Source organism: Fusarium coffeatum, assembly GCF_003316985.1.
Source record: "Fusarium coffeatum strain FIESC_28 chromosome Unknown BRIP53273_contig_45, whole genome shotgun sequence".
In the NCBI taxonomy this organism is placed as follows: domain Eukaryota; kingdom Fungi; phylum Ascomycota; class Sordariomycetes; order Hypocreales; family Nectriaceae; genus Fusarium; species Fusarium coffeatum.
Window position 1 is genome coordinate 214,558 of NW_022157842.1, and position 13,924 is coordinate 228,481.

General features: G+C 47.9%; 5 protein-coding genes across 5 annotated transcripts; 4 read left to right on the plus strand and 1 right to left on the minus strand.

Moving 5' to 3' along the window:
- Nucleotides 1-196: 196 nt before the first annotated feature.
- FIESC28_02074 (uncharacterized protein) lies at nucleotides 197-2,035 on the plus strand (the record flags this gene model as incomplete). Its single annotated transcript, XM_031156224.1, has 3 exons — nucleotides 197-440; nucleotides 487-661; nucleotides 709-2,035. The coding sequence occupies 3 exons, from the start codon at nucleotides 197-199 to the stop codon at nucleotides 2,033-2,035; spliced, it is 1,746 nt and encodes a 581-aa protein (XP_031019757.1).
- Nucleotides 2,036-3,595: 1,560 nt separating this feature from the next.
- FIESC28_02075 (uncharacterized protein) lies at nucleotides 3,596-4,633 on the plus strand (the record flags this gene model as incomplete). The annotated part of the gene is made up of 1 exon (XM_031156225.1): nucleotides 3,596-4,633. One exon carries the CDS (start codon nucleotides 3,596-3,598, stop codon nucleotides 4,631-4,633), a length of 1,038 nt encoding a protein of 345 aa, XP_031019758.1.
- A 1,211-nt stretch (nucleotides 4,634-5,844) lies between these two features.
- Nucleotides 5,845-7,722, plus strand: FIESC28_02076 (uncharacterized protein; the record flags this gene model as incomplete). The annotated part of the gene is made up of 4 exons (XM_031156226.1): nucleotides 5,845-6,364; nucleotides 6,413-6,529; nucleotides 6,573-6,831; nucleotides 6,879-7,722. The coding sequence occupies 4 exons, from the start codon at nucleotides 5,845-5,847 to the stop codon at nucleotides 7,720-7,722; spliced, it is 1,740 nt and encodes a 579-aa protein (XP_031019759.1).
- Nucleotides 7,723-8,227: 505 nt separating this feature from the next.
- On the plus strand, nucleotides 8,228-9,685 carry FIESC28_02077 (uncharacterized protein; the record flags this gene model as incomplete). The annotated part of the gene is made up of 1 exon (XM_031156227.1): nucleotides 8,228-9,685. The coding sequence occupies one exon, from the start codon at nucleotides 8,228-8,230 to the stop codon at nucleotides 9,683-9,685; it is 1,458 nt and encodes a 485-aa protein (XP_031019760.1).
- Nucleotides 9,686-9,889: 204 nt separating this feature from the next.
- On the minus strand, nucleotides 9,890-13,355 carry FIESC28_02078 (uncharacterized protein; the record flags this gene model as incomplete). The annotated part of the gene is made up of 6 exons (XM_031156228.1): nucleotides 9,890-10,470; nucleotides 10,523-10,562; nucleotides 10,662-11,553; nucleotides 11,608-11,620; nucleotides 12,772-13,270; nucleotides 13,338-13,355. The coding sequence occupies 6 exons, from the start codon at nucleotides 13,353-13,355 to the stop codon at nucleotides 9,890-9,892; spliced, it is 2,043 nt and encodes a 680-aa protein (XP_031019761.1).
- Between the last annotated feature and the right edge of the window lie 569 nt (nucleotides 13,356-13,924).

Genomic DNA, 13,924 nt, shown 5'->3' on the forward strand with positions numbered 1-13,924 from the left:
TCTTATCGTGGTTCTTCAGCTTCAGCGAGACTTTTGATTGGCTTCAATTGACTAAAATGGCTTGAATGAAAGTCAATTGCAAGGTTGCATTGGCTTAGCATAGGCGAGCGACATTGGTCCGTAGTACAAAAACGCCATCTTTTCCTCCTCTTTCTCGTTCACTTGAAGACGTCAATACAGAAGTTCCAAAGTCGACATGGGTCAATTACAGTTTTTGGCGGCTCTGCTGAGCGTCTTGCCACAGATCGGTTACTCTAAGCCAGTGGAATCTCATTATCCTCCTTCAACAAAGCCTTTGCAATCCCGACAATTCTCTAATAATCTCGGCGCTGTGGCCTGCGAGAGTGAAATATGCAGCACCATTGGAGTGAACATCCTTCGAGATGGAGGTAACGCAGCTGATGCTATGGTCGCAACAGTTCTTTGTGTTGGAACAGTTGGTAAGCAAACAATGCCCGTCGATATGACCTGCGCTAACGTTTGAAGGCATGTATCATTCTGGTATTGGCGGAGGAGGTTTCATGCTTATCCATAAACCAAATGGAAAGAATGAGTCTTCAGCTTATGAGTTCGTTGATTTCCGAGAGATGGCGCCTGCGGCTGCGACAGAGGATATGTTCAAGAAGAATGTGAATGAGAGTATCTACGGCGGCAAAGCTAGGTACATTAACCCACCCTCTCATGTCTACCATAGCTAACGAATATCAGTGGTGTCCCAGGAGAATTACGTGGTCTTGAGCATTTGCACAAGAAATATGGCAGTCTACCCTGGTCTGACCTCGTCCAGCCAGCTATCAAGGTCGCACGCTATGGCTTCCCCGCTAACAACGATACCATGTCATTCATGAAGAGGACCTACACAAAATCTGAAAACGAGAGTTTCTTGGTCAACGATCCAGCCTGGGCGATTGATTTTGCACCTTCTGGCAAACTTGTCCAGGTTGGTGAGAAGCTCACCCGAAGAAGATTTGCGGATACTCTTGAAGCCATCGCCGGTGGTGGAGCAGATGTTTTCTACGAAGGCCCCATAGCTGACGCTATGATTCGAACTCTTCAACGGGAGAAGGGTATCATGACAACTGATGATCTGAAGAATTACACTGTTGAGATTCGCGAACCTTCTCAGATTAACTACCGGGGTGGAAAGGTTACTAGTGGCTCAGCTCCTTCCAGCGGTGCTGTAGTTGCGGCAACTCTGAATATTCTGGAGGGATATGACTTCCTTGGCGATCCCAGCCGAGTCAACGATAGTGCTTATTATCTTGATGAAGCGTTCAAGTTCAGCTACGGCATGAGAACGAACTTGGGAGATCCAAGCTACGTCGATGATATGGCCAAGTACCAATCGGAGATGTACTCCAGTGCCACCGGCCAGGAAGTCAGAGCCAAACTCGAAGGAAGTCCTCTCGAGCTCAAGGAGTACGATCCCGAAGGCCTCGAAAGCTTAGACACACCCGGAACTTCACACATCGTCGCCATGGATTCATCCGGTCTCGCAATCTCTCTCACCACAACCATCAACCTAAACTTTGGCTCCCAAGTAATCATCCCCGAAACAGGCGTAATCATGAACAACGAAATGAACGACTTCAGCATCCCTGGCGAATCCAACCAATTTGGCTTTATCCCCAGCGAAGCAAACTTCATCCGGCCTGGCAAACGTCCACTTTCTAGCATCAGCACAACCATAGTCGAAGGACCCGACGGCCAAGTGTCTCTCGTCACAGGTTCTGCAGGCGGGAGTAGAATCATCACTGCTACTGCGCAGGTTGTGCTCAACGCTATTGATAAGAACATGACTGTAGCGGAAGCTCTTGCTGCTCCGAGATTGCACGACCAGCTTGTTCCCAGACGGGTTACTTTTGAGTATGCTTTTGATAACTCTACAGTGGCTTATTTGGAAGGTATTGGAAACAATGTTACGTGGGTTGCGCCGGGACAGAGTACTGCGCAGGCTTTGAGAAGGTTGATGAATGGGACTTTTGAGGCTGCTGGTGAGCCGCGACAAGTGAACTCTGGCGGTTTCTCGACTTGATAGAGGTGCCATACACTATTTGAGATATGATAGGCGTTGTATAGCCATATTAGCTTCTAACCCTTTCAATTACACTTATGAATATCATGACGGACCAACGATGCCTTACAACAAGCAGATCTAACTCCTTGAACTTGCCTCTGACTTCACTTCGTATAAGGTTATCAAATATTTGCTGCCAAGGACAGATCTAGATTGTCTATATTCCTGCTGCAGAATATTGGCGTCAAAGTTGGGCTGTTGGCAGTCTTGACATCTTGGCACTCCAACCATTGAACCCTTATTCATTCGCTAAGATTTCACTTAAGCTTAACCTTTCGTGCTACCACATTGTGAAGAAACTCAATTCGTACTAGAAACATTTATCCAATAATGCACAGGACTCTGAAACTCGACCTGTTCTCCAGACAAGGTTCTCCTCACGTTTCAGATTCAGGGTCCTAGGGTATCAAAACACTTGGCTTGAGAACAGACGAAATTGCAACCATTCGAGTCCAATTGAGTTTACGACCACGTTTTGTCTGTTTCCAATTTCCTGTTTGAAACTGTTGAAGATAATGGTAAGCTGAAGTTTGTTTTCTCGGTTGATTCCAGCAACCTAGACTCTGGTTGCGAGCTGCTTCAATATCCAATCAAAAGGCAAGATGGCCGAGCGGTCTAAGGCGCTGTGTTCAGGTTCTATACGAACTAGTAACGATTCGCAGTCTCGAAAGGGGCCTGGGTTCGAATCCCAGTCTTGTCAGCTTTCTTTTTGCCTTTTTGCCTTTTTGCCCTCTCACCACCAACAGCGGCCAGCCTCACAGTAACCGCAAAAGCGTGATAAAAAACACCACATCGTGGCTTGTAATTGACTGACGCAATCAGATAAGCGCTACTGCTTGCATCTACAGCCTCACTACCAATGACGATCATCGTTTTCCGATAGATGATGTTAATGCGCAAGTCGCTTCATTTATTGTAGACTGCTGATCGGTCATTTTTGCAATTGAGTTGCGCGTCTGTAAGATCCAAGCTTCTCGGCTGCATATGCAGCCACGAATGGCGTTGAGTATTTTGCGATCGTCAGCCATCTTTCTTTGAGTCAGTGATACCGTGACAAAGGAATAAAATTACGAACTGCGGGATTTCAGTTAGTTTTACCACTATTGAATGAGCGAAAGAGACTCAATTGTGTTGATATCGAATACCTTTACCACGTGCAACTGCCGACATGGCCTGTAAAAGCATAAAATGTAGCTTAAATCCAACACGTGCAGCCAACCAGAGGTTTACTTGGCGCCCAGAGCACCAGCGATTAATTTCATTCCAGCAAGCCACCCTTGTAATCGCAACGCGTCACAGCGCCCAGAGTTCACTGTGACAAAGCGCTGCACAGGGGAGCTTTCCCTGTTCCTGGTCACCTCCGTGCTTCATACGTGTAAGAGAAGTTGACAATGCCAAGAGCAAGCCACAATTCCATGACGAAAGGGCCAAGAAAGAGTTGATACTTAAGTTCAGGGTGTCACCACATTTTGTTTCGCTCTCTCCAACCTCTTCTTTTTAAGTGTAACTCTATTCACAATGATCTTTCCCTCCGTCGCATTGCTGTCGTTGGCTGCTAGCGCTCTGGCCAGCGCTGTTCCACAGGGCGCTAATACCTGGAAAACCCTCGAGTCGATACCAATTGCCCCGCGACAAGAACACGGCGTCGTCGCACTCTCGGACAAAGAAATCGCCATCATCGGTGGAATCGTTCCCAATAAAGATGCCGATGGCTTCCAAACTACAGACCTTATCCAATTTTACAACACGCGCTCGAATTCATGGCGACGATACGTTACCGAAGCACCCGTCAAGGTGAACCATCCCAACGTCGCTGCCGTCAATGGCAAGATCTACCTGCTAGGCGGTCTTTCAGAGGCCGCTGATGGTGCTTGGAGGGCATTCCCCGAATCATGGGTGTATAATCCCGATCTTGATGAATGGACGGAAGTGGAGCCTGTTCCTGAAGATCAAGAAAGAGGAAGCGCTGCTATGGGTGTCTACGGCAACATCATCTACATGGCTGGCGGTATGCGCACGCTCGAGCCAATTGGTCCAGGTGGAGAACAAGATACTGTCGCCTTTGTCTCAGCATTTGACACAAAGACTTCAAAGTGGCTTGATCTTCCCAAAGCCGCGCAAGCCATTCCCGAAGGCCGCGATCACGCTGCCTCTTCCGTCGTCGGCAACAAAATGTACGTCCTAGGCGGTCGTCTTCGTGGACAGCGCAACGTCAAAGACACAGTCTTCATCCTCGATCTTGACGATCTTGAGAAAGGCTGGACCACCAGCGATGCCAAGATGCCCACTCCTCGTGGCGGGGTTGTTTCCGGTACCGTCGGCAAGAAGATCTACGTCCTTGGCGGTGAAGGAAACAATGCTGAGGATTCCGATGGTATCTTTAACGAAATTGAGGTTTTTGATACCGTCAAGGAGAGCTGGGAGAGCGTGGGCAAGATGACCTTGCCAAGACATGGTGGACAGGCTGTTGCTGTCAAGGGTGGTATCTACCTTCCAGGTGGAGGAATCTCGGAAGGGGGTTCGCCGGTTCAGACACTTGATGTGTACTGGCCTTGATGGATATTTGCGTATTGATTTAGCGATTATGAATTTATGATACCATTTTGTTAAGCATTTTGCATGTTCCTAGCCGTGGTCTCCACCAATGTCTTATGTCGAGGCAGGAATCGGATTCGATATGATCCGTTCCTTTGGAATGACAAATCTTACGCAAATGAGACAACGTTCTCTCTTCCTCGGACATATTACCATCAGCCTTGCAGCCAAGTTCGTGAGATTCTTTCGCGTGATCAATATTCAGCTGACAGCTTCCGTCTAACGAGACATTTTACAAAGCTGATCGTTCAAACCATCCACATCCAATCGCCATTGAGAATACTCTTCGATGTGATTGAAAAGATCCACGATGAACCCACATAGTTATGGACTTAGCACCCAATCGCCATTGAGTCGGAGACGGGTTCCTGAGGTTTCCGCGCTGTCAAAAAGGTGGTCAGCAAACTACCTCAAGCCTCACAGCTGACACTGTTGCCAAGACGCGAATGAGATCATGTCACATTGACTTCTCCCGGCATACAGATACTAAGGCCTAAGAAGGTTCTGTATTGGAGATCTGGACCTCTGGGTCACAGGGTATTTTAGCTTCGGGGCCATGTGGCTATGTCGGTACTAAACCTACTCAATTCCATGGCATTGCGTATCTAATTCTAAGCCTCACAACCAAGAAGTGGAATTAATCCCGATGCTTCCGAGGTTTAACTTAAGCTTACATCGTCAATCGGAAATAACAGAATCCCACAAACACTGTCTCAGACTTTGCGCTCTGTTTAGACAAATTTGGCTAAACTCGGGAGGGATTTGCGCGGAGATGAGGATGAGGCTTGCATTAGCTCAGGCTACCAGTGATAAGTTCCATGGAATCTGACATCGCAGTCGCAATCTGGAGTTTTTGCTTGTCATATTGTGATTTACCCGGAAGCCATAAGCTGACGAATGATCCTGATGACTTTGAACGTGAGATTTAGACAGGAGACAATATTCGTAAATCACTTCAAGCAGGCTAATACCAGGTTTTTGACCGGTTTATTTCCAAGGCATTGCCTATGATCCATTGGCGAAGTTGGATGTAAGCAGTGAAGGAGTAGGATCCTATATTGATACGAATAAGAGGATATATCAACTGGCTGAGACAGTGAACCTATAAAAGGTCTATAATCCCCTTGGATGAAGTAGATTTACCATGTAGCATCTGCCGTAGTATCACCACCATGAAGGCTCTTCAAAGTTATCTCTATACATCTCTCTTCGTGGGAACTTCCCTCGCAGCCCGAGGAGGCCACTGTCCCCCTCTAGGCCCTGTCCTTCCTCCTCCCCTCAACCCAAGCACACACTCCTCCGTCAAAACCGCCCTCAACAACATCCAAGACCTCTTTGACACTGCAACATCCGAGCTTGTAAACTCGTCAGTTGCAGTAGCCATCAAATCCACCAACGAAGATGACTTCATGTTTGAATTCGCCAGCACACCTCCCAACGTTGACCCTCGTGGCGTTGACGAGGTAGATTCAGATACTGTCTTTCGTATGGCCAGTCTGTCCAAGGTCTTTCCCGTTCTTGCGCTGTTGAAGTTACATAAAGTCAACTTTGATGATCCGGTGACAAAGTACTTGCCTGAGCTTAGGAAGTTGAGTAAGAGTGCCAGGAAGAGGGACGCTGTTTGGGAGGTGGACTGGGATGAGATTACTATTGGAGCTTTGGCTTCACATATCAGTGGCGTTCCAGCTGACCGTGAGTTCACCTATTTTCATATACTAGGTTTCTACTAACATTGTACAGTGGCTACTGATGCCGAACCATACGGTGACTGGACGCAGCTCGGATTCCCTAAGCCTGATCCTTCCAGGAGCCTCAACTGCTCAGGGATTCTAGGTATTCCAGAATGCACAAAGAAAGGTATTTCTCTCGCCCTTCATCACTGGATACAGCTAACCTGCAGACTTCTATGAACGATTCGGTGAAAGACCTCCTATCTACGCCCCCTTCGAATCAAACCCAGTTTATTCAAACACCGGCTGGGCTTTGATGGGTTTCATTATCGAAAAGGTCAGCGGTATGCCGTCTGGCGATTTCATCAAGAAACACATCTGGGATCCTGTAGGTATGGACCATACATATGGTGAGAAGCCTGATGATGCTTTGGGTTTCATTCCTCCTGGTGATTTGTGGTGGAACGCCACCCTTGGCTATGGCGACCCGTAAGCAACTTTGTCCCCACCATGAAACAGTTTACTGACGATACTAGTGCTGGAGTTTACTATTCCTCCTTGAACGATATCATGGCTTTTGGCGATGCTATACTGAGCTACAAGCTCTTGAGCCCAGCGCAAACCAGGAAATGGATGAAACCGGCTACCAGTACCTCATCAAGAGGCGTTCTTTTGGGTGAACCCTGGGAGATTCACCGCTCCAACAACGTCACAAAAGATGGTCGAATGATCGAATTTTATACCAAAGCTGGCGACATCACCACCTACCATTCACTCATGATCCTGGTCCCAGACTACAATATTACTATCGCCCTCTTCGACGCCGGTCCAATCGACGAGATTGGCGGCTCAAACCTTCAGGTCTGGTTTTCAAACATTGTCCAGGAACTTCTTCCTGCTCTTGAACAAGCTGGCAAGGATGAAGCAGAAAAGAAGTACGGCGGTACATACTCCGACGCTGAGACTGAATCATCTATTACCCTTTCAGTGGACGATGAACCAGGTTTCAAAGTCACAAACTGGACAGCCAACGGCGTTGATATCGCAAAAACATACCTAAGTTTCGCCCTACCACCACAGTTTCCCACTCCAGAAGGACTCATTCGTTTCCGGTTGTACCCTACAGGTCTTAAAACTGACACTGAGACTTCGTGGCGAGTCTCGGCTACAGCGGGTACAGAGGAAGATGTAGCTGCGGCAGATTCTATCTTTGCTTGGCCTGATGCAAGTTGTGTCACCTGGGCATCGATGGATAGAATTGTCTATCAGCTTTTGGCTCAGGATCACTTCGTGTTTACAGAGAGTGGGAAGGGCAGTGAAAGACGTGCTGAGCAGCTTGAACTTGTTGGGTATAGGGTTAACTTGACAAGGGAGGATTGAGTGGATTATCGTGATGGATCTCTGAGTCAATTCCAGTAGTCAAGTCATATCAATGGGAATATCGTAAGTCCATCAATGAGATATTCGGAGCAATATTGGGGATATCCATGTCTCGGGGTAACAAGAAACTTGACTCGGTAGCATAAGAGACGAAATAAATCACTCGTCTGGGTGCTTATCACAGTGGTAGACTGACCCAGTATTTCTCACCCCAGACTCTAATCCTAGTTACCTCCGCAGCACTAAATTAGTGCAAGATAGCGCTGAACCCCGCACGATAGCGAGCTTCCTTCTGCGCTGATCTCACAAACTCCTTCCTAATCGAGTCTACTCAAGCGGAGTCATTCAGACCTTCTCAACGTTGGCCGATAAACCATCTCCATCTTCCTTGCGGCTCTAAAAGTGAGGACCGGTAAACTCTCCGACGTCGCTTCTATAAAGATCATCATTTGCCTCACTTTTAATATTCTTTACCCTCATTGTTGGCTTGTCACGGGTATTCATCATGAGATCTACATCACTAGCACTGCTGTCTTTGGTGGCGGGTGTCCAGTCTCTGGCCGTCAGACGAGATGATACCCAGGAAGCTCATCTCAAAATCCCTGGCTTGCCTCTTCCAAATGCCACAAAAGCATACTGGCAAGATCCTCCTCACCGTATCGCCAACCATCGCACAACAAAAGACCTGCCCACATCCCAAGTCTTCGACTATGTGATCATCGGCTCAGGCATCTCCGGCGCCGCAACAGCGCACAAGCTACTGGACCGAGATCCCGATCTGTCTATCCTCATGATTGAAGCCCGCACCGCAGCATCTGGCGCAACAGGTCGTAACGGCGGTCACTGCAAAGCCGGTAACTACAACGGTGTGAAGAAGTGGGTAGAGGAGTACGGCGAGGATGATGCGTTGAGGGTCAGCAACATGGAGCAGGACTGCGTTAATGATGTGCGCGAGTTTGTCAAGTCGAATAATGTCTCGAGCGACTTTACGGATGTCGAAACTGCCAGTCTTTACTGGACCAAGGATGCTTTTGACACGGCTGTCAAGAACATTGAGTTTCAGCATGCGTTGGAGAAGAAGAGACCGAATGACGTTCCTGACAACAAGAGGACTATCATGAAGGGTCAAGAAGCGCGCGATTACTGGCAGTGGCCTGAGATCGTTGGTGCTGTGACTTTTAAAGCCCACACCCAGAATCCTTACCTTACTGTCTGTGCTATGCTCGAGTACAGTCTTGACAAGGGTCTGAACTTGCAAACCAACACCATGGCGCTCAACCTGAAGCAACTCGGCAAGACCAAGAGCGGAGCTAAATGGGAAGTCAAGACGAACCGTGGCACCGTCAAGAGCAAGAACGTCGTTCTAGCTACCAACGGCTTCACAAACGCTCTTCACCCAGGTATCGCCAGCACAAACTTCACCATGCCCGTCAGAAACCAAGTTGCCGCCGTCACACCCTCGAACAACGACACCGACAGCAAGGTCTTCCAACGAAGCAACAGCGTAGGTGATCTCCACAGCGGAAACGTCTACATCGCCGCTCGTCCTCCAGGATCCAAGGACGCAGGAAGTGTCGTCATCGGCGGCTCTACCCAAATGTCTCCTACACGAGAGCGCTGGATCTCAGATGATACATCCATCAACGACCAAATCGCTCTCGTCCTACATGGCGCAGCACGTACTGTATATGGATACAAGAACTGGGGCGAATCCACGACTGTTATCCAGGATTGGGTTGGTATTGTCTGCGAGACACCGGATGAGTTCCCCTTGGTTGGTGACGTCCCAGCTGAGGATGGTCTCTGGGCTATTGTCTGTATGAACGGTCATGGTATGGCTTGGGCTTATCGAAGTGCTGAGGCGCTCGTTGATATGATGACTACTGGAAAGACGCCCAAATGGTTCCCTGAGCAGTTCAAGGCTCAACGTGCCTGGGAGAGCAGCGGTTATGATGAGTTGTAAGGTTTGATGTCTGTATATATGTAAATATTTGGTGTACAAATTCAACGTCTGGATTGGATATAAGCTTTGCTCATATGGTGAATTCAACTCATGGTTTGACTGAAGGTGGATGATTGGGTTTCAGGATTAAGATCATTTGTCCGACTCTTGCTCCTGATATCCTAAACTCAGTGGTAAGTTATGCTAGAATCCTGTCCTCCATTCCTACATAGACGCGTTCATATCAAAGCTCATATCATAGTTGAAAAAGAAGTCACCAGCCAAATCAGGAAAGAAATTATCAACTCCCGATATCCCAGCATCAACACTCTGATCCATCCCAACTCCCAACGGCAACCCCATATCGACCGGAACATCCGGCTTTAACGTCTGTGCCATCCTCTCCAACCCACTAGTCATCAAATTTGCCAAATGCCACTTTCCAGCAGGTTGTGACCGAAACTGCTGCACCAAGCCAGTAATCAAATCGTAAACCTTATCGCGTTCGATAAGATCATGGTATTTCGTGGCGACTTTGGTGAGAAACATTGATGCAAAAGCAGTCATGGAGTGGACGTATGACGGCATGCCGACTATGCCGGAGGTAATATCGGGATCATTGAGGAATTTGTCGATGATTGTTGTCGCTGCTTTGATGCCGTTCAGAGCACAGTCCAGAAAGTAGTGAGGAATATGGTCGTCTTTGGATATGCCCCGGAAAACGTGTGAGTATAGATATAGTTGTGCAAAGTTATAATGGAGGATGATTCCTTTTCGTGGGAAGCCGCCGATGCCGGGCCATTGCTCTGAAAGTTGTCAGTTGACACAATGTTCAGTAAATACGCCCATACCACATACCTTGCACTTGGTCTGTCCAAAATGCGAACCATTGATCAAGCTGTATTCGAAAATGAGAAATATGGTTCAAATGCAGCCGTGGAATTGGTTTCCCTTTGTTCCCACTGAACAACTCCCTGATACTCCGCAAGATACTGACAACAGTAGCTTGACTCAACAACCGTCTGTCTTCCTCGTTCGAAACGGCAGAGTGCAGAAAGTCTATAGCTCCCTGTGTGGAAGCATCTTCCTGCACTATAGACGGCCTTCCATACTGCGTCGCAAGCTGTTGGTCACAGACGCAAAGGATGTACCAAATTCTTGCACACTCAGCGTCTTCTGTACTAGATTTCTCGATAGCTCTGTCGTAACTGTTGTGTAGGTCGAATTCCGCTGCTCGTCGTATAGCGTGGCCTGATAGCATCCATGATAAATCGCTTAGCCAGTAGCAGCCGATGCAGAGAGCCCGTAAATAGTCCCTGCTTAGTCGTCTTTCGAATATCGATGTCTCGAAAAGCCTTTTGAATTCGGAGGTGCAGATAGGGTATAAGTGGTCGGCGGTAGAATCGTGAAGTGCGGCAACTGTCAGGACCGCCACGAGGAGAAATTGACTTTTCTGCCGTAATTCTTGCATAGATTCGTAAGGACAGCCAATAAGGTAGATATAAGGATCCAGGCGTTTTCTATAAAATTCAAACAGTCTTTCTGCGTCGGATAGTGAAATTAGTCGTCTCGTGATCACATCGTCAATGCCTTGATTTTGCTGCGAGTTGAGATCATCTGGTGAGCGAAGCGCGCGTAATTTCGTGAGAGTATAGAGTGAATGAATGGGAGCATATGGCAAGTCATCGTCTTCTGGCAGTGGTTTCGGTGAAGTATCGCGAGATGGGACGTGATGGTCTTTGTTTGGTTGGCTTGGTGATTCATCTTTTGACACTTCTGTTGTCGCAAAAGAGGAGCGTAGAGGCGGTAGTTCCAAGTCGAGTTTACCAGCAACCTGCTTCAAAAAGTTGTGCATCTGCTCGAGATCCTGTGCCACATCTTGTGATAATCTGGAGCATGTAAGTCATATTGCTTTCATGGGTTTCTGTTGGCTGGACACGTACTGAGACTTTTCGTCTAGGATAGTTTGTAGACTCTTCCCCAAGACGCAACACAGGCCTTTTTCTGCACACCGCCTACAAGGCGGACCACTTTCATCAATCAGACATTTGATCTATCAACAGTCAATATTTCCATGTTTACCGCATGAGAGTCAAACATACCTTCTGTCTCCGACACGCCGTACAAGCTTTGACTTTTCTCGAGATCAGTGGCGGAAACTGCTGTTCTCCATTCTCCGCTTCAGACCAACTTCGTTTCGACATGTCGCAGTATGAGTTGAATGTAATGTTTATATATCAATCGCGTCTGGTTGGTGGAGGAGACGAAATCCCCATGAGGTTAGGTATGTCGGTAGTAAACGCGGGGTTTTGATAATCCGGGGCGCCTTCCGACCGAGACTTGACGGTATTCCCGGTCTAGCCGATGCCGGCGAACAACCAAGTCCTCACGATCTCGGACTCCCGATGAAATCTCCACCAGATCATGCACGTCGGAAACGGGTCTTTGTGACGGATGAGAGGTTGTAAGATGGGTTTTTGTCGCCGAACCACGTCCACTTTTGAACTGAAGCGAACTGTCGCTGATTGAGAAAAGAATGAGATAGCCTATCCTCAAGCTATCAGAAAATTGGTCCCAAGAGCATAAGAGACGAAATAGTTTGTTTACTTTAGGTTAGCCAAGACCAGCATTCAGGCCACTTTATAATAGTAGGCTAAGCCTTAGAGGACATTCTATTTGAAATCATAATGCACTGGTTATCTCTTATCAAGCCTGCTTGTATTGGCTCATCTGAGTAAATATAGACCTCATCCTTCAAACCCCCGGGTTCCATAAAGGGTAAGGTTGTAACACCTCGTCTGTGACATGTTCTTCTGGAACTCTGCAGTTTCCGCTACCAGGTCCTCCCCCGTGACACAGTGCCGCATCATGCTGATATGGAAGGATCTCAATCCGTCTTCCACGGGTATCTCGTTCCAGTTTGACGCGTCGTAAGTGACGCGAATGTTGATCTTTGACAGCCGTAAGGGGGGGTGTTGTCCACCCCGCCAGATAACGATAGTTCCTCCATGGCGGAACAAAATGGGTTTCGAGATTGAGGGCAGTCGACAGAAACACGATCTGGGCTACCTAGACCCTGAGGTGCTCGTCAGGCTTGTCCCACATACCGTGAGCAACGTCTACCGGTTCGTATCGATTGAATGTGACACCTTGGGGGAAGGAGTCGTTGTGAAAAATGCAGGTCTTGATGTTAAGACGAGGAACTTGGGCTGGGTCGAGGTTGAATTGTGCGTGAATGAACCTCGAGAATTCCTTCAGGGACTTGCTTGACGTGAAGGAAAGGATCACTCTTTTGAAAACCTCAACGAGAAACTCTTGACGGAGGCCAGAGACCTCGGTGATTCCATGAGCGAGGTAGGGGGGGTGTCCGGCTGCGTCAACGGGACAAAAAAATCGACCAAATGGTCTCGCTCGAAGCCGCAGTCCGTGGATTGGCCTATCACCATGTAGTGATAAATCTCCAACCGAACCTTGGCCATCAAGGCGAACCCGTCCAGCACTGACTTTGGCTTGGGGCGGATGCTGCGGCTTTGCTTGTGTCCAAATCAAGGAGGCGTCATTGGACTCGTCGGGCGTCGTGGCGGCTTGGTGGGTAGTCTCGGGCCTCTTTCAAGGTGGCTTAGGAGATATCAGCTTTCAAGGCTCGACACCAACGTGGAGTAAGCTCACCTACTTGTCCTCTTCGTGGCATGATGGTAATTCGGTAGTTCGCCAAGGTTTTTTTATTTTTTATAAAGTCACTTCTCTCAACGTGTACAGAGTGAATCAAAACAGCGAAGTCGGCAGCTGAGGGTTTGATGGATGGCGTTCGGTCTGAATACAGGTCAGAAAGAACGACAGGTCAAGCAGCTTCACGCCAGGGGTTCCACGGGCTCCAAAAAGGAATATGCTCATATGAAGCGCGTGAATTGATAAATGGACGTACTAGGTCTTGAATCTTGATACGACCGTCGTTATGTCGCCGAGGGTGTGATGAGAAGGGTGGTGGTTGTGTTGACTGAAATTGAGAGGAGGTATGTGAGGTGGAAGAAGGAAAAGGATTTTTATACCTGCCTATAACAGTGGGACAACCTTTTGCTCTGATTCAGAGCTGTTAATGAGTATAGACGCTAGCAAATGAACATCTCAAGTTGAACAGTGGCCAACACTGCAAGAACCAATCTCAAGTTTAAGGTAATGGTAGACATTTGACATTCCCAATATCACTCTTATACCCGAAATTAATGTAACATCCACGCGCCCAGTAGAAGATCCCAAGTA